The 25482-nt window shown below is 38.1% G+C and overlaps 1 protein-coding gene across 1 annotated transcript; it reads right to left on the reverse strand.

Annotated features, from left to right (window-relative positions):
* Positions 1-10566: 10566 nt before the first annotated feature.
* LOC125656568 (uncharacterized) lies at positions 10567-18057 on the reverse strand. The gene is made up of 2 exons (XM_048887169.2): positions 17974-18057; positions 10567-14886 (listed from the first exon to the last, which is right to left on the reverse strand). The coding sequence occupies exon 2, from the start codon at positions 14864-14866 to the stop codon at positions 10649-10651; it is 4218 nt and encodes a 1405-aa protein (XP_048743126.2). The 5' UTR covers positions 14867-14886; positions 17974-18057; the 3' UTR covers positions 10567-10648.
* Positions 18058-25482: the final 7425 nt, after the last annotated feature.

Here is a 25482-nt window from a genome sequence, read left to right on the forward strand (position 1 = left end):
TGCAGTAGGTTTTGGGCCCTGTTGTGGGGGGGGGGGGGGTTATCAGCAATACATATTCAGTATTGCAGTAGGTTTTGGGCCCTGTTGTGGGGGGGGGGGTTATCAGCAATACATAGTTAGTATTGCAGTACTTAGGCTTTTGGGCCCTGTTTGGGGGGGGAGTATCAGCAATACATAATCAGTATTGCAGTAGGTGTTTGGGCCCTGTTGGGGGAGGTACATGTATCAGCAATACATAGTCAGTATTGCAGTAGGTTTTTGTATAACGCTCCTGCTTAACTCGTCAGTACAGACACGTGATAACCATCAGTCTGCTTATTAGTATATATACAATACATTCTGATTATCAAACTAAAACCTGGGAATTGCCATATGATGTCTTTATAATACGCAACTTCCGAGATATCAGTTCTTTTGTGATGGAGGTGCGTTTAGTGTTCTGTTAAACGCTTGGGTGGGTACAAAATGTCTACATATACTATAGACTATCTAAATACGGATAAAAGTAATGAAAGTGTAAATTTTGTTTATGTCAGCTGTTGGTATACATTAAACTGACCATATTAAGAATAATATTTGATTGAGTTAGGTCATTGCATTAAATATTAAATCATTTTATATCCTCCTCTGTACGGGTGATATTCTAATCAAAGAAAAATGGTGGTTATCGATTTTTGTTTGAGCTGTTTTATTATTAAATACTAAACTTACCAATACCGTGTGTCCTTGCAGTTTGGGTGGTTACATGATGTCTGATAATCGGCCTTTAGGCAATATATGAAGGCAGCGATAAGCATTTGTACCCAACGCATGTGGACGATAGTATGTTTTGTGTCTCACTGTGCGTAAGAGTTCCACAAAGGGAAAGAACTATTGGATAACTAGGAAATTCCGTATTACACATAGCAACAATGTATTCTATATTTTGGCTGGTGCAAATTTAGTAACATTCATTCGAGTGAATCTAACATGGTCTCAGGGGTGGGGGCTCTAGGATACAAAACCCATACCTTGATGTGAAGGAACACCCCCGCCCCTTTATGTCTAGCGTCAGTTGCATTCTCCGCGGTTTTTACTATACATATAATTTAGGAATACCATATTTAGCTATACCGTATTTATTTATATAATTTAGGAATACTATGTTTAATTTAGGAATACCGTATTTATTTATATAATTTAGGAATACTATACTTAGTTTAGGAATACCGTATTTGATTATATAATTTAGGAATACTATATTTAATTTAGGAATACCGTATTTATTTATATGATTTAGGAATAGTATATCTAATTTGGGAATACCGTATTTATTTATATAAATTAGGAATACTGTATTTATTTTAAGAATGCCTTAATCTTTTATATAATTTAGGAATACTATATTTAATTTAGGAATACCGTATTTATTTATATAATTTAGGAATACTATATTTAGGAAACCGTATTTATTTATATAATTTAGGAATGCTATATTTAGGAATACCGTATTTATTTATATAATTTAGGAATACTATATTTAGGAATACCGTATTTATTTATATAATTTAGGAATACTATATTTAGGAATACCGTATTTATTTATATAATTTAGGAATAATATATCTAATTTAGGAATACCGTATTTATATAATTTAGGAATGCTATATTTAATTTAAGAATGCCGTGTTTATTTATATAATTTAGGAATACTATTTATATAACTTAGGAATAATATTCTTATTTATATACTTCAAGGCTACTATATCTATATAGTTTAGGAATATTATATAATTTATTAATGCAATATTTATCTATAAAACATAGGAATGCTATAATTACCTCTGTAGTGTAGGAATACCATATTCATCTATATATTTTAGGAATGCTATATCTGTCAATATAATTTAGGAATGCTACATTTATTTATATAACTTAGGAATACTAAATCTATATACATGGCCGTAAGAACCGGGGGGGGGGGGGGGGCACGGGGGGGGGGGTGCTCCCTATATTTTTTCAAAAAAATATTCATATAGTAAAATTCACATATTGTGTAATGTATAATTATTTTTAAGCAGAAAGTTAATTTAATTCAATGAGACTCAGAGTCAGTCAGTGTGACTGTCCTTTAGCTTAAATAAAAAAAATATTATGAAAAGCACTTAATGCCTTAACATTTCTTAGGGCATCATCCAAAAGGTCGTAATCATGAGGTAATGGTTCGGTTCTCGTTCCAAGCTCCGCATCTGGCGTCAAACCTATGATATGTAGTGACTGTTCCTTTGCCAAGTGCCCCACACTAGTGTCGTTTAAAGTCCTTTACCGGTATTTGTTAACGACTCATACGAGTGAAAAAATCTCGCAAGGGACGACTGATCAAAAGGTATCTAATATGTCATTGTGTGACCTTGACTAACTTTCAAGGTCTAATAATTCATTAGATAGCTTGTTCATAGAAACTTCGTCTTGATACAAAAATGTATATGCCCAACTGCCCTAATACCAGTTCAACGTTTGTATATCTTTAAAATATTTTTGTAAAGCTAATATGATGAATTGTTGACTTTTTTATCATCACAGTTTTTATGGTAAAGGTAAACCCGACAATGTGTGAAGTACTAGTTATCAGTGACGTAACACCCCCAATGTGACGTAGGTCATGACATGTAACAACTTTTTCAAAGCTTGTAAAGTCTCAGGCTGTCAAGACCTGTTTCATTTTTGGTCCAAGAGTAGACACTATCGTATCAGTGTAAGATCAACCTTCCGCACAGTTTTAACTTTGATTATATTTCACAATGTATGCCCAGACGGACGAAAGAAAGGCATTTTTCAAAAAAGTGCACGAAGAAGCAAGGAATGCAGGAAAAAAGGAACGGGGAGCACTTAGTTTTCTTGTTAGACTCAAAGGGGAATTTTTTAAAGAAATATTCTCTTCCAACAAGCATGCCTAATATCCCAACTTCGAATATTCGAAAAGATGCTGTTTCCTCAGAGCTTTATCCAAATGATGCTCCTTCTGAGCTTATCCCGATTCAGATATTTGGTGATGGGAATTGTTTATTCAGAACTTTCTTTTTTTGTGTATGGGCATGAGGACAATTTTAAGGAAATGAGGGTACGAATTGTGTTTTAACTTGCTTCAAACCTGAAGCGCTACACGAATGAAAACACTTTTGTGACCATGTCCACAAACAAAACGTCACTTCAATATGTCTTTCAAAGTTCCCTGTCAGAAGAGTGTTTAATTACTGGTGATTTGATTGCTTCGTTACAAAAGAAAACAACAAAAACAACCCAGAACGGTTACTATTCAAGCCTTTTACATATGTTCGTAGCTTCTAACGTTTTGCAGAAACCAATCATGTCGATTTTCCCGAGGTGCAAAACCCTGGTGTAAACAGACAAGATCATAATCAGCTTATTGTTCCTCTTGACCGAGCTGATGCTAAAGAATATCAGGATGCTATCCACATCATGTGGACTCAAACAACTGCTACGAAAATAGATGGTTGGACACCTAATCATTTTGTTGCCTGTATTCACAAGCATGAGGAACCTCGTTCAAAACGTTCGAGGTTATCCTTTGAGGATTCTGAACCCCATCGCTCATTTGAACCAAAACAATCACAAGATAGTCCTTCCCCACTCTTGGAGTCTAACACAAATGAGGAGTCTATTGAAACAGGTAAATTGAGGAAAACTGCAAACAAAGAAACAGACAAACATGTTAAGGTTGCTTCCTTTATTGATTCTTCTTCTTCTTCAAAAGATGATATCTCAGAAATACCAGTTCAAAAGGCCCAGGTTGTACATGAAAAATGGCACACACCAGAGATCAGTAGTATCCCAAATCAGCCACGGAATATTTTCTTTCCAGCAAAAAAGTAAAAAGATGAGATCTTTCAATGCCTCCTGATTTGATCGGGGTCTTATTTACATTTTGCAGAGATCAAAGATGTTGTATTCTGTTTTCCTTGCATAAAATCATTTCAGAAGAAGACTCAGTTGTCACAAGAAAGAAAAAGCTTTCATATCAAGTGGTTTTAAAAACTGGAAAAGGCAACCACAAAATTCGCCGCACACGAGAAAAGTGATTCCCATAAAGAGGCAATGGAAAGGGAGCTTACGATAAAGGAGGAGGTTAAAGATGTTGGAGAATGTCTTTCAAAGAAGCACGAAGTCAAGAATAAGTCTAACAGAGAGAATTTGTTTAAAATCACAAACATTTTGAAGTTTCTTTTTGCTCGACAAGGAATTGCTCTTCGGGGTGACAAAGACGAGAAAAACTCGAACTTTAATCAACTTCTCATGCTAGAGGCTAAACACGATCCCCAGCTTCAGGAATGGCTACACCACAAGACAAATAAGTATGTTCCTCCAGATATACAAAATGAAATTTTGCATGTGATGGGGTTGTAGGTTTTGCGACAAATTGTTGCTTTCATCAAATCGTCTGAATTCTTTTCAATAATGGCAGACGAAACACGAGATGTTTCCAACAAAGAGCAACTTGTTTTATGCATTCGATGGGTTGATCAAAATTTTACCGCTCATGGAGATTTATTAGGGATGTACTGTTTTTCTGACATTGGGGCTAATTCAGTAACCCTAGCAATTAAAGATGCCCTTTTGAGGTTCGATCTGCCTATCAACAAAGTATGAGGGCAGTGTTATGACATGGCTGCTTCTATGGCTGGTTCAAAACAGGTGTTGCAACACAAATTCATGCACTTGAACCCAGAGCTCTTTACATACATTGTTATGGTCATGCTCTTAACCTAGCTTGCAGTGATTCTATTAAGGGATGTAAGTTGCTTAGAGACACCCTGGACATTGCAAAGGATATAACAAAGTTGATTAAAGAATCTCCAAGAAGGGAGATGATTTTCAATACATTAAAAAATATCCAAAATCTAGAGAAAACGTCAGTGGGAATAAGGTTTTGTGTCCCACAAGATGGACAATAAAAGCCGACACATTTGTGAGCATTTTGTCAAACTATGAAATTCTAAGAAATGTTTGGGATGAAAGCCTCCAATACGTGCGTGAGGTAGAAATGAGAAACAGAATTAGGGGAGTGGCTGCTTATGTGTGCAGGTTTGATTTCTTCTTCGTGTGTTTACTGAGTGAAAAACTTTTACGTTATAGTGATAATTTGGCAAGGGCTCTGCAGGCTCCAAATCTCTCGGCGAGTGATGTTCAAAAATAGCAACAACGACAATGAGTGCTTTGCAAAGTCTCCGAGATGAGACAATCTTCACTCGGTTTTACGAGGAAGTTGTTGAAAAAGCAAAACAGATGAACATCGATGATCCTGTTCTTCCTAGAAAACGCAAAATTCCTCGTAAACTTGATGATGGGACAGCAGCACATACTTTTTCATCGTGTGCAGATATGTATAGGAAAGATTTCTACGAGGCATTATATCTGCTTTTAGCTGGCATACAATCTAGATTTGACCAACCAGGTTACAAAGCTTATGTTAATCTTGAAAACCTCGTAATTAAGGCTTGCACAGGTCAAACGTTTGAAGAAGAATTCAATTTTATCACGACCCTATATGATACAGATTTGAAGCCAAAGGATCTTCACTGCCAGCTTATAATATTAAAGACTGTTTTGCCAAAAGACTTTACGCCAGATATACCAAGTGTGGTTGAATTTTTCAGACATTCAAATGAAAAAAGTCTGTTTGCCGAGATCCTTAAAATTCTCAAACTAATCTTGGTACTTCCTGCAACTAACGCTACCAGTGAGCGCTCATTCAGCGCCTTGAAAAGATTGAAAACATCACTGAGATCAACAATGAGCCAATTACGAATAAACAATTTGCTTTTATTGCATGTTCATAAAAATGAGACTGATGAACTGAATCCAGAAAAAAATAGTTGAGGAGTTCGTAAGTGAAAGTGAACACAGACTGGCGATTTTTGGAAAGTTTACCGAGTACTAAATACCTTATGACTCAGAAATGATTGATAACAAAATGATAAAGATATAAAAAAAAAAAAAAAAGATTTAAAAAAATCCTTAACACCCCCCTCCAAAAAAAAAACCCAAAAAAAACAAACTTAAAATTAAAGTTGAGGGGTTTTATGGGAAACTAATTAGATTCTATGTACATAATTAGATCTTTACCGTGTCACACCTGCTGTGACACGGAACCTCGGTTTTTGCGGTCTCATCCGATGGACCGCCCCATATACTCGCCTCTTACGACAAGCAAGGGAGTACTGAGGACCTACTCTAACCCGGATCTGGTCCGAGTAGTTCAGCTACGCTTCTCGGCGTACAGACCACACCTAAAGTGATACATTTATGTATAACGTATTTCTACTACAATGCAGTCGAAAAGACACACACTCTAACAAATGCATTGTAAAGGGAAGTTCTAAAAGTAGGAAATGGAATCTTAAAAAAAAACTCCCAGGAAAAAGAAAGTGATTTTTATTGACGGGAGGATAAAATTCATCTTATGAACTGAAACAACTCTCTCTCTCTCTCTCTCTCTCTCTCTCTCTCTCTCTCTCTTTAAAACCCGTTGAACCTTGGGAGCTCCCGCAAAAAATTCTTGACAACGTTGAATTTCCACTATTTTTACAAAATAGTCTGAATGCTGAACTTTTTTTTTCCATCGCTAAAATTTTCTTCTTTGTCCTAATTTCAATTTACTCTTGAAATGATCTGGAGGTCCGTAGACGGTTGTCCCTGACTGTTTTAATTTGTACATTATTATAAGTCACTTCTACAATGAGATGCGTTTGGGGGGCGGTCGGTCCATACTGACACATCTTACTTTGCGTATTGAAATGACGTGAATTCAATGATGTCAAAATAGAAAATGGGGACAGGGCAGGTCTCTTTCAGTTCTACGTACATCGCACGTTGGGGTATTTCATATACATTGATAAATATTCCCTCGAGAGCACATCTAATACCGGTTAAAACACGCGCAATTACTAATCATTGAAGATGGGGGGGGGGGGGGGGGGCTATGGAATTCGCATATCTCGCTTGAATGGAAATAAGGGAGTGAGACACCAGATGTACAACTGGCAGCGTGAAATGAAGTGGTAGGGAGAGCCGCATGATAATGATTCGCGGCCGCCATTCAAATGTATATTAATTTTCTACCCTGGCATCTACTGGCTTCCGTAATTTTAATGCCCAATATTTCTGTGGATTTGATCGGGTCTTTAAATTTCATATCGACGGGGACCCAATTAGAATAGGGACTCAGTACTCCTTTGTTTGTCGTAAAAGGCGACTAAATGGGGCGGCCCATCGGATGAGACCGTAAAAACCGAGGCCACGTGTCACAGCAGGTGTGGCATGATAAAGATCCCTCCCTGCTCAATGGCCATAAGCGCCGAGCATAGGCCTAAATTGTGCAGCCTTTCACCGGCATTAGTGACATCTCCATATGAGTGAAATTTCCTCACGCGGAACTTTAAACAATATTCAATCATTCAACTTGTGCAATATGTTTGGCAAATCTGAAAACGAAAAAAAAAAAAAAAAATAGATAAAATAAAACCAAGCTAATTGTGGCTTTATTTTACATTGAGATTGAGAATCGCTTATATAGACACTTGAACTAATCACAATTCATCAGAATCGGTCTTGCAGGCACCTGCAGGGCCGTAAATTACATGGAGGCGGAGGAGGCAGCTGCCTCCTCCAACTTTTGAGCCAAAAAAAATTAAAATTTAAAGTTCATTAGAATTTATGTTGTTTCCAATAACTAAGAACATGATACCTCCCTTAAAAAGCATTCCAAATCTTTCTTTTAGAATGAGTTAGTCAAGTAACATCTTAGAAGGCCCTAGAATCAAGGATTTTGCACGAAACGTGTTCAGTGTGCACAAAATGTGCTCAGCGTCTGGGGGCCTGGGCGGCCCCCAGACCCCCCCCCCCTAATTTCCTGTCTCCTCCAAATTGAAGGTTAATTTACGGCCCTGCACCTGCATCACGAATGTTTGATAAATATCTGTTCTGTTGGGATTTTCTATCATTTTAACCAAACAACAATGTAAACATGACGTCATTAATACATGAAATGCACCAATGAAAGAACGTTTTAGAAGAATATTAATTGAATGTTTTTTCCATTGAATTTTCAAGTAAATTTTGTGAATGATGCAAAAATGCATGAAGGTGGTTCATGTGAAAAGTTTGTGGTAAATATGAGCTTTTATAACTATATCACACATTTACAAACAGTGAATTATGAGGTACACGAGAGGTACTGTATCACGACTTTGAACTTCCCATGTGATGTAAAAATTAGAAAAAATCTGTCCTGTACAAAACAATAGAAGTCGTGATCGTTGGGTTTTATCACTAATCCTTGACGGCCATCTTTTTTCGTAGTTGTGGAGATGCAATTGAAATACAACACGTCTTTGTTTTGTGTTCATCAGAAGACTGTTAAGGTCCTCTTGGTATTCTATGATAAAATGTCCATTGTTTTATCACAACTGTTTTATCACAAATTCACGAGTTTCACGGACTTAACCGTTCATTGCCGCGGTCTGGTGACCTCGTCTTGTTTGTACCGGTGTAGGTTTCTCCCGGTCTTTGGGTCTCCCAAGACTAATATATTATACAGAATGTCGACATAACGCTAATATATTATACAGAGACTGTCGGCATAACGCTAATATATTATACAGAGACTGTCAGCATAACGCTAATACATTATGCAGAGAATGTCGGCATAACGCTAATATATTATACAGAGACTGTCGGCATAACGCTAATATATAATACAGAGATTGTCGGCATAACGCTAATATATTATACAGAGAATGTCGGAATAACGCTAATATATTATACAGAGACTGTTGGCATAACGCTATACAGAGACTGTCGGCATAACGTTAATATATTATACAGAAAATGTCGGCATATATATTATACAGAGAATGTCGGCATAACGCTATACAGAGACTGTCGGCATAACGCTAATATATTATACAGAGAATGTCGGCATAACGCTAATATATTATACAGAGAATGTCGACATAACGCTAATATATTATACAGAGAATGTCGGCATAACAAGACTAATATATTATACATAGAATGTGGGCATAGCGCTAATATATCATACAGAGACTGTCAGCATAACGCTAATATATTATGCAGAGAATGTCGACATAACGCTAATATATTATACAGAGACTCTCGGCATAACAAGACTAATATATTATACAGAGACTGTCGGCATAACACGGGGAATCCCCCCTGCTTCGCAGTAGGACAATTCATACCCTCAAGTAGGACCAGGGTCACCCCAATTTTAGTATGATCCCGGGTCACCCTAGTTTCTACACTGTTTACTACACTATAAAATCGGGTTTTTCTTTGTATATGGCTTTTTCACCAAAACGCGGAAAATATATCCGTGCTGCCGGAAATCAACTCCCCGGTACTGGACAAGTTGTACATTGGAAAACTCCACATCCACTACAGTATTTGTTGGATTGAAAATATGATAGTTTATTAGTTAGTCACAAATAAACCCGGTACGCTACCTGGTATGGTATGCTAACCTGTGACAAAAACGAATGCTGGACAACTCGCCCCCAAGACAACTCGCCCCCTCTAAGGACAACTCGCCCTCTGTCAGGACAAGCCCCCAATATCATATATATTTTTATTTTGTGTGTGTGCGATTGTACAAAAAATTACACTTTTAATCCTATAAAGATACGTCTTTTTATTTCATACTTTAACACGAATGGTAAATTCTTATACACAAATTTGATTATTGCATTTCACAAACAATGATATTTTTCATAATTCATTTGCCAAAGAAAATTATATTTACTGATCTTCAGGTAATTGAGTAGTCAAGGCCATACGTATAGGTCATTTTTTCGCGCCAAATTTGAGAACACAGAGGAAACAAGGGGGGTCCGTCCATACGGGTACCCCCGGGGGATTCGCGCCAAATTTGAGAACACAGAGGAAACAAGGGGGGTCCGTCCATACGGGTACCCCTGAGGATTCGCGCCAAATTTGAGAACACAGAGGACACAAGGGGGTCTGTCCATACGGGTACCACTGAGGATTCGCGCCAAATTTGAGAACATAGAGGAAACAAGGGAGAGTCCATAAGGGTACCTATGGGGATGTAACTGATTTCCCATTAGTTGTGGTAACAATCAGTGTACGACGGGGTGGGGTAATTTGGCTACCCCTAGAGAAATAGAACGTTTCTCGCCATCATTGGAACATGAAAAATCAGGTAAATTAAGGTACCCCCTGGGGAAATTGAAGGGTTCCCATCAAATATGGTAACTCGCAGGGTACGAAAACCACCCTTGGAGAAATAGAAAGTTTCGCGCCATCATTGGAACATGGATATGCAGGTAATTAAGGTATCCTTTAGGGAAATTAAAAGGGTTGCCATCAAACGTATATATCAGTCGGGTAACTAATGTACTGCCGGTTAATGGGGAGTGCTAAGGAGTTTATGAAGGTAATATCTTCCCGTCTTTTTTCATCACTCTTTGGTCAGAATATTTAGCTTTTTATGAATGTAATCGCGTTGTTTGAATACAAACACGGAAGTAAAATCAAACAATATTTTATTGATATATTCTATAACATATATTTACAGACAGTGTATAACGCATATGGATTGTTTACTTAATTACATTCCATAAGGATTTGACAAATGTCCAAACAAAACACGTTTATCAAAAACAATCTTATAGTCTTTTTCTTCAACTTTGGTGATGATATTCATTGTTTTAGTGTCTCTTGCGATTTTGTGGAAGTCTGTAACTGTAATTTTTGCGTCATCTTTGTCTTCCATACTTTGAACCATCTCTTGTATAGTTTCAAAATTGATTTTCTGTAGATTGGCATAACTTAGGGTGATTCCTCGTATTTTACACAGAGAAATCTTTCCATCAATCCCTGGTGTTTTCAAAGTGTATGCATAATTTTTAGGTCCGCCAGTTACAAACACTTCGATTTCATTGTCAGGAACTTCATTGGTTAAGTCCCCAAGGTAATCACCCAGTTCTGGTTCCCATTCTCCAGGCTTAGTGGTGAATACTATTGAGTCGGTGTCAGCATAAAGTACTCGTCTATCAAGTTTTTCCAAGTAGGAATACAATTTGAGACGAGCTTGTGCTGTTGTGTAAGCCGCGATGATGACATTCGTTCTCCCAGTGTTCTCAATGAAATCATCATTGTTGACCCACTGAATCCGAACCATTTCATCATTAACAAAACTGACATCTAACACGTTCTGTTCATCACTACTCAATAAATCGAAATACTTGACAGGTTCAGAGAGATACTGTGTTTTTGGTAAATTCAACCTTTGGCCAAATTTTCCCCAGAAACTGTTGAGCATTAACTTTGCAAGAGCTCTTAACCCTGGGTTAAACTTGATTTTGTCATATGTTAATAAAATACCTTCCCTACAGTAATAATCATGAATGTATTTCCTTTTGTCATCCTCCGATTTACACCAGTCAGGCCAACCACTTGCTTCTTGTTTCACTTTGAGGAAAGTATTTACGTAATCTGTAAAGATTCCCCCCGTTTTTGTCATTGAATCGTACTGGGAGATATTTTCAAAGTGCCAGACCTCGTACATTTCGGTTATCTTGTACCCCTTTTCAATCGCTTTTTTCAACTCATCGGTGACCCATGTGCCGATAATCGAACGATCTGCTTTAGAATGTGTACATTTTGATATATGTTTTGTTTCCATACATGTTTTACAGAGCCCAAATAAGAGTTTCCCGTTAACTCTTGTTGGCAAAACAGGAATGAATAGTCCGTGTGGAGGTAGCACTTTACATTTAACAAGCCCTTCGTAAGAATAAATGTCCTTGAATTTTTCCGTGATAATGTCCGGGTGTCCGATAGGAATTTTCCCAGTCTTGTTTATGAAAGGATAAAGGGACGTAACATCATAGTACTTGATTGATGTATTGTCATCCGCCTCTGCAAACAGCTGAAAGGCCTCTGTTCTTCCACCAAAGAAAGCATCGCGAGGTACAAGTGGAGTTTGCAAGTTAAGGGTAGCAATGATTTCCCTCAATTCTGTATCCTCGGTAACTTTCTGGTCAAAATTCTTCTCCCATTCATAGACATATTTGTAACCATTGTTTTGCAAATACTGTTGCTTGTCCATAGTTTCTTGGTAGAGTTCACCCATTGTGAGACCACGAACAGGATTATATGTGTCTGCTGAGTAGCACTCTGGATTCCCGTGCCAGAAATCTCCATGAAATTCCAAAACAACCTTTTCCTCATCGTTTTCATAATAACCATCGACTTTATAAGGCCCAATGACCTTCTCTCCTCCATTTCGGGCATGTTGAATCTTTTTGCCTAGTTTTTGTGACATATATTTCAGCCACTGCAATGCTTTGATTGAGTGTTTGGTTTCGGGTTTATATCCATGAGGTGGAATGATTCCTATACAATTCTCCTCTAGGAAATGTCTTCGAAAAACTAACTGACACGCCGATGCAATTGTAATGCAACGTTGAAAAGGGTCAATACCCTCCTTGCCATTAACAGCTGTCATTTCTTCGAAAAGTTCTTTAAATCTAAGACTGCATTTTCGAAGTATATCAACATCCGACCTGCAGTACTTCAAAAGTTCTTTTTGGAAATCAAATTTGTCGTTTTTATGTTCTTTGTACCACTTCAAAAAACTTTTTCTTTTGTCTGGTTTCATCCCATCAGGATGATAATACTGTACATCAGGCAAGTGTTGCAAGACAACTGTCTGGTTCTCTGTGGTATTGAATAGATGGGGAAAGTATCCCTTTGCCATTTCTGTGAATCCAAATGTTTTAGGCATTTTATCCAATGCCATGGGAATGAAATTAATGGAATCAAGAAATCTAATGTTGCACTTTGGTACATCAAGGCACATCAACTTTGAACCATTCATGATGACCTCAGGAAGAATTCCGTTTTCATACAAGTAACTCATGATCGGATAACTGTCGTATCCTTTAAAATTATGACAGATGACTTTTGCGTCTTTATTTTTCTCAGAAAACAGCCATTTGCAAAAGTCGTCTCGTGTATTTGGACCATGAAAAATAAGTTCATTTTTGCCACAGTTGGGGCAAATGCTGTCGGCATCTGTTTTTCTTGTTTTACAATCATCGCAAACCTTTTGGACAACACAAAGATTTGGTATGTGCTTTTTCATTCCACACCAAGTCTGTTTACAGTTGACGCATTTTGTATCCTTGGATGACTTTTGGTGCCCTTTGCTGCATTCTAAAACCTGATCCTGTGTGCACTCAAAATCAAAAAATATGTACACATTTGGATCGTCTTCTTCAGAGTCATCTTGGTTTTGTTTCTTTTTGTTGAATTCGATGGTGAACTGCTCCTCATCCTCGCAGGGAAATTCAGTTCCATCCGGTTTCATAAAGCATTGATGAGTTTCGTCCACATAATCCATACATGTATTGCAATATTTCTCACCGCAAACGTGCTCCCTTTTATGCAGACGTCTGTTGATTGTCCTGGTACATTGTTGACATTTGTAGTACGTTTCACAAGTACTGTGACCTTTCACAGGTTTGAATCTGTGCAGCTCAAAACATGTAGGATTTTTGAAGGATCTGTTGCAATCAGGACAAAACTTCCAATTTTCTGTCATATCTGAATGCAACTTATGACAGCACCTGCATACGTTGTTGCAAAAATGTCTTTCTTTGTGGTCATAACCTTTGTTGCATTTGGTACAAAAATAATTACGGCTAAGAAACCCTGCTACTTTTGTTACAACATCATAGTGGTCGTCATGATGGTAAAGATATATTTTCTTTTCTGCATCGTGTCCTTGGTAAACCAGTGAATTAAAACTGTCTTTTGAAAGTACGTTTAATTGAAAATCTGGTAGAACTTTCTGAAACAGCTGTAAATCTTTAATCGCACATCTGCGCAGTGGTACACCAGCTTTTCTATGAAGTTGAATTGCCAAATCTGTCTGAATCTTTCCCCCATGGCGAATGCGTTCCCATTTTGGATGTTTATCAATGCGAGCTATCGCTGTGACTATCGCTCGGGCGCAGCATAGATCATCTGGATTGCTGATACGGATAATTCCTCGTTTTTCCTTTAACATTCTACCCAGATCTATGTACTTGCATCGTTTGCCAACTCCACCTGATGGAAGTCGAACGTGAATAATATCAACATCAAGGGACTCGTCTAGAACAAACTCCTCATAAGACTGAAGTACCCGTTCTACTTCCGACAGGAAAGTTTCAGCTGTCAATTGTGATAAGCGTCTGAATGGCAGGGTGATGGGGAAATCCAGCTCTGGAGACTGTACTGATAAACGCACGAGATCGTCTCTACTCATGTATTCAGTAATGTCTCTTAATATGGATGAAAATAAGATTTTCAAGCTTTTCAAAATATTTTGTAGACTTCGAATTTCTAGGCCGTGAAATGTCACTTTGTATCTCATGGATCGGGTATTAAACTTTGGCATATTTTGTTCTTCAACTGCTCTGATTGTGTAACTATCTTCAGGGTCGTCGTACTTAGTAATCCTTCGTTTAACACTTGTAGAATGATTTGGACTTAGCTTCCTTTTTGCGCCTCTCCCAAGTTGTAGATGCAGGCTTCGTTTGTGTAGGTCTAAGTTGTCTTTTCTACCAAATATTTTATGACAAACATCACACTCGTGGTATACATTGTTTCCGTGTTTCTCTCTGTGGGTCTTAAGGTTATCTTCTCGTGCAAATTTCTTGTGACATATATCACATTCGTATGAATTTTGATGACCCCATATTCTTTTGTGACTTTGAAGTTTGCTTGGTCTTGAAAATGATGCGTTACATTGGCTGCATTGATATCGTCTCTCCATGTTTACTTTATCGAAGGTGACTGTAAAAAGAAAACCCATGGTCTTAAAAGTTCCATTTATAATACGTCCTAGATTGTGATTGGCTAATTTTGTGAGTCAAATGAATGTATATAAGAGAGAAATCATTGCATTTCACTTCACTTCATAAAAGACTGGCCATCAGAAAACATGCCAAAAACTGAGTGTCCCGATTGTTTGATGAAGTTTTGTAGACGAGATGTCATGTTGAGACACTATCGGAATAAACATTTGCCTAAAGATTCTCCTAGAACATCCTATGGAACGCCGCCGCCGCCGCCGCCGCCGCCGCAGGCGGCGGCGTCATGTGACGATACCAATGAAATAACACCGCAACTCTCAAGACCACATATAAAACGTACATCAAATGCAATTTTACCGGAAAATGGCAAAAAGGATGTAATTCCAAATGAGCCAAAAGCTGAAGAAACAGTCACGCTTATTCATCCTTTTACTATGATCGTTTCTGGTCCTACAGGATGTGGAAAAACTTTTCTGTTGAAACAGGTTTTAAATAGAATCCAGGAATTCTGTAAACCAACACCTCAACGAATCGTTTGGTTATACAAACGATGGCAACCTTTGTATGATTTGATACTCAGAGTTGTTGCACCAAAGATAGAGTTTATCCAAGGAATACCTTTTGACCTCGATCAAGATAATTTCTTTGACACGAAAGTGAGCAACATGATTGTCATAGACGACTTGATGTCACTTGCTTCCAAAGATCCAAGGATCAATGACTTATTTACGGAAGGAAGTCATCATAGAAATCTGTCTGTAATTGTTCTAAATCAAAACTTGTATTTTGGAAAGGATCCGACCCAGAGACGAAACTGCCAATACTTGACGCTTTTTAGTAACCCTATTGATAAACAACCCATTGCAACACTTGCTCGACAAATGTATCCTGGGAAAGCCAACCACTTTTTGAACATATTTCAGAAAGCTACAAACAATCCTTATGGCTACTTGTTTGTGGATCTTAAACCTAACACAAAAGAAAATCTTCGATTGAGAGGGAATGTATTTACTTTGTCTCGTGATTCAGTGGACCCTGATACTGATGACGTCACGCCTGTCGCTACAAATGATATAAAAGGCTTGCAAGTGACAAAATATAGTCAATTTCAATCTGAGCTTCAACCTGTTAACACGCCAGAATTTCAGTTCTTGGACGACATGCCTTCTTGTGATGATTGCGGATTAGTCTTCGACAACATACATGATGTACAGAGACACATCAAAGAAAACTGGTGTCCAGCTCAACAGAAAAGACGGCGGGAATCAGATGACGAAGAACCTGAATCGCCAAAGAAAACCAAATGGTTATCTTTGTCAGATGTATACGATTCTGACACCATATCTGACAAGGATGATGATGACGTTGATATCGAAGATAATGATGCGTATCAGAAGATGTATACCAACGCTCAAAACCAGAATGACAACATATGGGAGAAAAAAGCTAACAAATATGTTGAGGAGGGAATGACCGAAAAAGAGGCTCGATTACAAGCTGACGAAGATATTCGTGAATTTATCAGACGAGATTTCTTTAAACTATATACTAAGGCCTTAGAACAAGAACTATCATTGAACAACAGTTTGGTTCATAGAGAAATGATATCTAAAATTAAAGATCTGGTTGATGAAAATGCCAGTACAAGTAAAGCCATTCGGAAAACAATGAAATCATACAAGGACGAATTTGATGTTCTGTTTGATCAAGAAAATGAATCGGAGGATGATGGTACGGATGACTCTGAATCTGAAGATTGAACTATAAATTATGTGATTTTCATTCGTCTTAGACAGTCGTTTCACATCTTTTGAAGAGATAACACCATGAATTGGGAAAAACAATTGGAAAATATTTACTACAACCCGTCCCATCCTGCAAGTTTCAGTGGGGCTCAAAAATTGAAGGTGGTTTTAGAAGAGAATGGAAATGTTGTTTCGACCTACAAGATACAGAAATGGCTTCAACGTCAGGAACCCTTCAGTTTGCAAAGACAAGTTAGACGGAAATTCAAAAGAAGTCCAGTTATAGTACAGGGGATTGATGACCAATGGGATGCTGACTTAATGGATGTGACAAAATATTCAAACTACAACGATGGAATCAAATTCATTTTAGTGGTTATCGATATTTTTTCTAAATATCTATGGCTTAGACCATTGGAAAATAAACAAGGATCGTCGGTTGAAAAGGCACTACAGGATATTCTACGTGACGATCGTGTTCCAAACAAAATTCGTACAGACAAAGGTCAGGAATTTCGATCTAAACGTGTGGAGTCCCTCCTGACAATGTACGACATCAAACACCTATTTGCTCAAAACACGGAAATCAAAGCAAATTATGCTGAAAGAGTTATAAAAACGATCAAAACCAAAATTTACCGATACTTAACTTACAAAAACAATTATAGATATATTGACAAGCTTCAAGGATTTGCTGACAGTTATAATAAAACTTTCCACAATACTATCGATATTGAACCTGTAAATGTTACTCCTAAAAATGAAGAGGAAACTCGAGTCTCAACATTTCTGTCAAGAGAAAAACGTAACAGAAATACCTTCTCTGTTAGTAAACAACCTTACAAATTCAAGATTGGTGATAAAGTGCGAGTGACCTACATTTCTAATTTATTTACACGTCAGTATGACACGCAATGGTCTGGAGAGATTTTCATTATCACTAAACGATTCCTGAGGAGTTCTTTACCTGTCTACAAATTAAACGATTTCAACGATGAAGAAATACGGGGAACGTTTTACCAGTCGGAACTACAAAAGGTCGATACCAATGAGGACAGCTTATGGAAAATCGAAGAAATACTAAAGACCAGGGGATCCGGTCGAAATAAACAGCATTTTGTTAAATGGCTTCATTGGCCCTCTAAGTTTAATTCATGGATTAAAGCAAGTGATGTTCTGTCATAAAATAACTATCCATTCTATGTTATATTTTTTTTTCTGTATTAGTTATTGTATATTATTTATGATTAGTCAATAAAATCCCTACTATGAATCAAATGTTGTTTGTTCATAAATAATCATCAAGGTACTAAAAATTTCACCTGAGCGTCACGGTTGAGTAGCGCGCACTACGAGATTTGTCAGACAAGGGGTCCTTCCTGGGCTATTTCCAGACGCGCACCTTTGAGTGCCTCGAGAAAATCCCGTCTTTTTATAGGTGAACCCCACTGACTGTGAAAATGCCTTAATTTCATTGGTCGCCGTCTGCGGTCACAAATGTTCTAGAAATTGACATGGGGAGATTTTACAGTCAGGGGGCAGTCTGCAGTCACTTGGGGATTCCCCTAATAAGTTACACTTGAGGTCACAGTCAGGGGGGAGTATACAGTCAAATTAATGTGTGGTCGTGACGTGGCGTTCTAAAATGGGCATGGGGTTCTTCTACAGTCAAATTAGATTGTGGTTATGACGTGACGTTCTAAAGATTTAAAGGGAAGTTACTGTAATTGTGCAATAATATGTTTTTCATGCAAGACATATATGTATATTCTTAAGAATAAGCGTTTATATTCATAGGATATAGGATGTTATCATACATTAATTATGGTCATTTAAACATTAATTAAATTAATTATTGATAACAACATAAATTCAATCATGGGTTTTTAAATCATTTCGTAAGCTATTAATTATGTGATCTATGAAACATTGTTTTAGAAACTGATTTACATATATCAGTATATAAACCAAGATAACTACAATAAATAATGCTTGAGATACATATTATTTAAGTACAGACTATTCTGAATATCCATATTGCGATCAGATTATAGACTTAAATTCTCCTTACGAGTACGTTTATAGTTGTTATACTCCTATTAACGAGAAACCTTTAAATTAGAACATTTGATGGTAAACTGTTTATATCCTCCAATGGGTAGTCTAACATACCCGTCCACAAATTGCGGGAACATTTCCAATTCTCCAAGGGTGGTTTTGGTACCCTGCGAGTTACCATATTTGATGGGAACCCTTCAATTTCCCCAGGGGGTACCTTAATTTACCTGATTTTTCATGTTCCAATGATGGCGAGAAACGTTCTATTTCTCTAGGGGTAGCCAAATTACCCCACCCCGTCGTACACTGATTGTTACCACAACTAATGGGAAATCAGTTACATCCCCATAGGTACCCTTATGGACTCTCCCTTGTTTCCTCTATGTTCTCAAATTTGGCGCGAATCCTCAGTGGTACCCGTATGGACAGACCCCCTTGTGTCCTCTGTGTTCTCAAATTTGGCGCGAATCCTCAGGGGTACCCGTATGGACGGACCCCCCTTGTTTCCTCTGTGTTCTCAAATTTGGCGCGAATCCCCCGGGGGTACCCGTATGGACGGACCCCCCTTGTTTCCTCTGTGTTCTCAAATTTGGCGCGAAAAAATGACCTATACGTATGGCCTTGACTACTTAATTGATTAAATGTCTCCAATACTGAGGGGAAAAAATGGGGTTGGGGGAGTGAGGTGGAAGGTATGTGTGTGTTTTATCGATACAGTATACATAAGTGTAAATATGAAACATGAATATTCTGATACATGTAATTGTCTTTTAATTCGTTTCTAAACTAATTCCAGTTGAAAAATCATTAAAAATATCATAAAATTCCCATATTAGAAATTCTATAACGGCTTTACATCCCTGATTCTTTGTATGCGGCGATTTCTAAGTGAAAAGTACTCTGATTATGAGTACCTTAACGTTTGAAGTAAATTGATAACAGCTTGGGGGACAATTAGATTTAACAACAGATGTAGATTATATATAATTATACTACGCCAGCTGTAGACCAAGCTAATACTCTCCCTACCAAACGCTAAGAGCTAGGTACGTTTGTTATCATAACTAGGCCCTGTAAAATACTTCAAAAATGAAGAACAATTATCAATACAAATCATTGTTATATATGAAGTTGATGATCCCTAGTATTCATATATACAAAGATATCGGCGGATCTAGGTATCTGGTAATGTTGAGTACTATTCAAACCTATCTGGAATCAGGGAAATGGACGATTTTCTTCACTTTTTCTACCTTTTAGGAGAAAATTCCATGTGGCCACATGCATCGGCCACAAAAAGCAGTAAACTAGAGATAGATTATCTTTAAAAGAAGTAATTGTGCATGTTTCGTTCTGGCCGTTGACTGTGGCCAATTTCATTTTTTTATTTTTGGGAGTTGAACTATGTTCAATCTCCCTGGGTCATCACGCACTTTTCTGCGCAGTAATTTGTATTGATTTGTATAGTGGTCGTCAGCGGGGGTTCTGTGTCAGCTGATTTACTCCTAGGTAAATCAACATAAACTTTTATAAACATCCGCCATTAAATAATCAATGTAACTTTTCTGAATTAATCTAATTTTGATAATCGACATGTAAATAAATGCAATGATATTGTATTCAAATCAATTTGAATACAATATTTCGATCAAATTGATACTGATATACATAGAAAAATAAAAGATAAGGTTGAAAATTGTCGTTCGTAGCGCAGCGTCACCTATAAACATTGATAGGGAAACGAACGACAACTGCACACAAGCCCTATTGACACAGTGGCGCGAAATATCGAATATGGTGCGAAACCTCAGAAAATTTACAAGAAATAACTCTACAACATTGTGTATGTGTATATATTTGGTTTTTTTTTAATGTGATATAAAAAATGCTTGATGTTACATGTAGATTGAATTAAAACACGTCATTCCCAGTCAACAACTTTCGATTGGGATCGGAATACGAAATAAAATTTCTTATATCCGGTGGCAAAGTGAAACTTCTTCATGCTTCAAGTTATTGAATTACGTAGTAATTGCACGTTACACATTAGAGAACTGTTCCTTTTAATAAAGAAAGTCACAAAATAGATACAAAATGAGTGTACCTTATTCATTACTGTTACCGAGCTTTCGTCGACTATAATCTCGAAATGGCGTGTTTCGCTGCGCTTGATGACGGTAATGTCCACATTTTGTACGTGAGTAGTGTGGTATTTGTTTATGAATTTTTTGCGCATACATGGTATGTCTCGGCTAGGAATAATGGAAACTTTCTCACCTATGTATGTAAAGACATATTAATCTCTATTTTTAAAAATGTAGAACACTTTTATCAAATGACAATGTTTGAAAACGCTTAGAGCCCCGATGTCAGAATTTCTTTTTCCAAGACATCAATATGTCAAATTCATTATCCTTTTTGAATAGTATGTACCATATTTTGTACCAGTTATCCATTTTGAATCCCCTATTACAATGGAATTTTGCTGCACTCTGTAATGTTTGAGTGGATGTCATGAGTGTGTGTCAAACAGAAATTTTAAGAGCATGGGATAAGGTGCTGCCATGTATTACTTCACTATCAAAGTTTAACCCAGTTGCCACAATGTTGAATTTATGCTGCAAAAAGGATTGGAAATTGCTCTGGTCAAAACACATTGTTTATTTGTCTACAGATGAAAGAGACATGAGGATTCTCCCTCACAAACTGAAAAAAAAAAATAGTTATGGATCTTGTACATGTATAGTTTATTAATCACTATAGATTTCCAGCATCACAAGTCTGATTCCACTATATGCTTTCCATACTGTCAGGTTCATTCACCCCCTGTTTGAGCCACAATATAATATCCCAAATACCTTGGCAATAAATAACATTATTTGACTAGTGTTTCATTTTTAGCGGAGTTACGATGAAGTCGAACTCGGCTTATGATCTGATGAAGTGCCTTTGGGCGGGCAGGCGGGCAGGCGGGCACGCATCAACATTTCATTTCCGCACCATAGCTCTTGAGCAAATTATAGGATCTCATTCAAACTTAGATGGATTGTCACCGTCAGTAAGATGAGGAAACCTATCGATTCTGGGGTCACTAGGTCAAAGGTCAAGGTCACTGGCTATAAATAGACTGGAATTTGGAGAAAATTTTGTTTTCCGCACCATAGCTCTTGAACGAATTATAGGATCTCAATCAAACTTAGATCGATTAAGTAAGACAAGAAGCCTATCGATTCCGGGGTCACAAGGTCAAAGTCACAGTGGCTATAAATAGACTGAAATTTGGAGAAAATTTTGTTTTCTGTACTATAATTTTTTAACAAATTATAGGATCTCAATTAAACTTAGATGGATTATCGCCCTTGATGAGACAAAGAAGCCTATTGATTTTGGTCAAGAGTTAAAGGTCAAGGTCACAAAGGATTTAAGTCGGCTGAAATTTATGTACGCAAAATTTTGCTCCCTGCTTGATAATTCTTGAAAACTTTTCTGCCGGTTCCCTCTATGCCCATCCCTTGCGCAACTCGGCTTGTGCATTTCCGATGCCCGACAATTTTTAAATTTTTTGCATTTCATTTATTTTGAGTTATTATACAATTATTTACCATTCCATTGATCCTCTACAGGACTGTAGTATACCCAGGTGACAGTTTAGCATATTGGACTACCTTTTCAAGTAATGAATCCTTAGAATTAGCTATAACTAGGATTAAACTTGAATGTATATATACAGGGGAAAAACTTCTTCATAACTGCAAGACATTGATAACCATATTGATTTGAATGTTTGGGCCATAATATGTGGTCACATTTTTCATGAGAATATAAAGGGGTGAAATTCTAGAAAACAACAACACGACTTCAGTTACTCGAGGAGCGTTGTGGCCCATGGGCCTTTCATTATCCATGTTTGCTGTTGTAACGCTTTGAAAAACAACAACAGTTGATTTGTATCTAAAATCATGATAATATTCAGTCATTTATCCCCCTACCCTTCCAGTACTATCTTTTCTAACTGAATTTCCACAATGTTCAACTCCCACGAGTACTTTAAGTACTTTGATTATATCTAATCTGGCGTCTGATTTTGACGTTTGTGCACAGGCAGATCGCCATGTAGCGCATAGCAAGGAATTGTACATACAGTGATTTAAGAAAATTAATCACAACTTAATGTACTTGTTATTGTTTTAGCGACCACAATGATATAATAATTACAGTCTAAAAAATATCAGTTTATGAGCAAATCCAGTTCGGGTCATTGAAATGCAAACAGCAACCGGACCGAAAAAAATGCAGTACTAGGCCGGCTATGATGCACAGTTGTACACCAAATCTTGTCTTTATGTCTATAAATGTGTACAAATGAAATGTTCCTGTCGCTTATAAAATCATAGATATGCAATGATAATGCCAATATAAAGGTAAATTGCTTAATCCAACAGTTTAATACACATCATCTAAAAATAGTATTGAACCTTGTTTACATTGACAACGTACAGTACGGACCAAAAAAGCTGTTCCAAGCAAATCAGTTTTAAAACGTCATAGTGAAAAATGTGACGTCATTTTTGCATACTTTTAATGAAAGACGTCATGATTACCAATCACAAGTAACTGTCATATCTGATAGAATGTTCAAGTCTTCTCTTGGGTTCATGAATTACTGTTTTAGCAACGTTTAGGCCTTACAACTATGCAAAAAAAATAATAATAATAATTATGCATGATTACTGGAAATGAACGAGTCTAAAGGCAGCAATACATAGTCAGTATTGCAGTAGGATTTGGGCCAAAACCTGTATTGCTGATAACCCCCCTCCCCCCACAACAGGGCCAAAAACCTACTGCAATACTGACTATCTATTGCTGATAACCCCCCCCCCCAACAGGGCAAAAAACCTACTGCAATACTGACTATGTATTGCTGATAATCCCCCCCACAACAGGGCCAAAAACCTACTGCAATACTGACTATGTATTGCTGATAACCCCCTCCTCCCACAACAGGGCCCAAAACCTACTGCAATACTGACTATGTATTGCTGATACCCCGTCCCCCCAAAGCAGGGCCCAAAACCTACTGCAATACTGACTATGTATTGCTGATAACCCCCCCCCACAACAGGGCCAAAAACCTACTGCAATACTGACTATGTACTGTTGATAACCCCCCCACAACAGGGCCCAAATCCTACTGCAATACTGACTATGTATTGCTGATAACCCCCACAACAGGGCCCAAAACCTACTGCAATACTGACTATGTATTGCTGATAACCCCCCTCCCCCATAACAGGGCCCACAACCTACTGCAATACTGACTATATATTGCTGATATCCCCCCACAACAGGGCCAAAAACCTACTGCAATACTGACTATGTATTGCTGATAACCCCCCCCCCCCTACAACAGGGCCAAAACCTACTGCAATACTGACTATGTATTGCTGATAATCCCCCCCACAACAGGGCCAAAAACCTACTGCAATACTGACTATGTATTGCTGATACCCCGTCCCCCAAAGCAGGGCCCAAAACCTACTGCAATACTGACTATGTATTGCTGATAACCCCCCCCCACAACAGGGCCAAAAACCTACTGCAATACTGACTATGTACTGTTGATAACCCCCCCCACAACAGGGCCCAAATCCTACTGCAATACTGACTATGTATTGCTGATAACCCCCCACAACAGGGCCCAAAACCTACTGCAATACTGACTATGTATTGCTGATAACCCCCCTCCCCCATAACAGGGCCCACAACCTACTGCAATACTGACTATATATTGCTGATATCCCCCCACAACAGGGCCAAAAACCTACTGCAATACTGACTATGTATTGCTGATAACCCCCCCCCCCCTACAACAGGGCCAAAACCTACTGCAATACTGACTATGTATTGCTGATAACCCCCTCCCCCACAACAGGGCCCAAAACCTACTGCAATACTGACTATGTATTGCTGATAACCCCCTCCTCCCACAACAGGGCCAAAAACCTACTGCAATACTTACTATGTATTGCTGATAACCCCCCCCCCCTACAACAGGGCCAAAAACCTACTGCAATACTGACTATGTATTGCTGATAATCCCCCTCCCCACAACAAGGCCAAAAACCTACTGCAATACTGACTATGTATTGCTGATAACCCCCTGCCCCCACAACAGGCCCAAAACCTACTGCAATACTGACTATGTATTGCTGATACCCCGTCCCCCCACAGCAGGCCCAAAACCTACTGCAATACTGACTATGTATTGCTGATACCCCCCACAACAGGGCCCAAAACCTACTGCAATACTGACTATGTATTGCTGATAACCCCCCCCCCCCACAACAGGGCCAAAAACCTACTGCAATACTGACTATGTATTGTTGATACCCCCCCCAGAACAGGGCCCAAATCCTACTGCAATACTGACTATGTGTTGCTGATAACCCCCCCCCCCCCACACACACACACACACACAACAGGGCCCAAAACCTACTGCAATACTGACCATGTATTACTGATATCCCCACCCACAACAGGGCCAAACACCTACTGCAAATACTGACTATGTATTGCTGATAACCCCCCCCCCCTACAAGACGGCCAAAAACCCTACTGCAATACTGACTATGTATTGCTGACCCCCCCCCCCCCCCCAACAGGGCCAAAACCCTACTGCAATACTGACTATGTATTGCTGATAACACCCCCCCCCCACAACAGGGCCAAAAACCTACTGCAATACTGACTATGTATTGTTGATACCCCCC

Source organism: Ostrea edulis, chromosome 7 (assembly GCF_947568905.1).
Source record: "Ostrea edulis chromosome 7, xbOstEdul1.1, whole genome shotgun sequence".
NCBI lineage: Eukaryota > Metazoa > Mollusca > Bivalvia > Ostreida > Ostreidae > Ostrea > Ostrea edulis.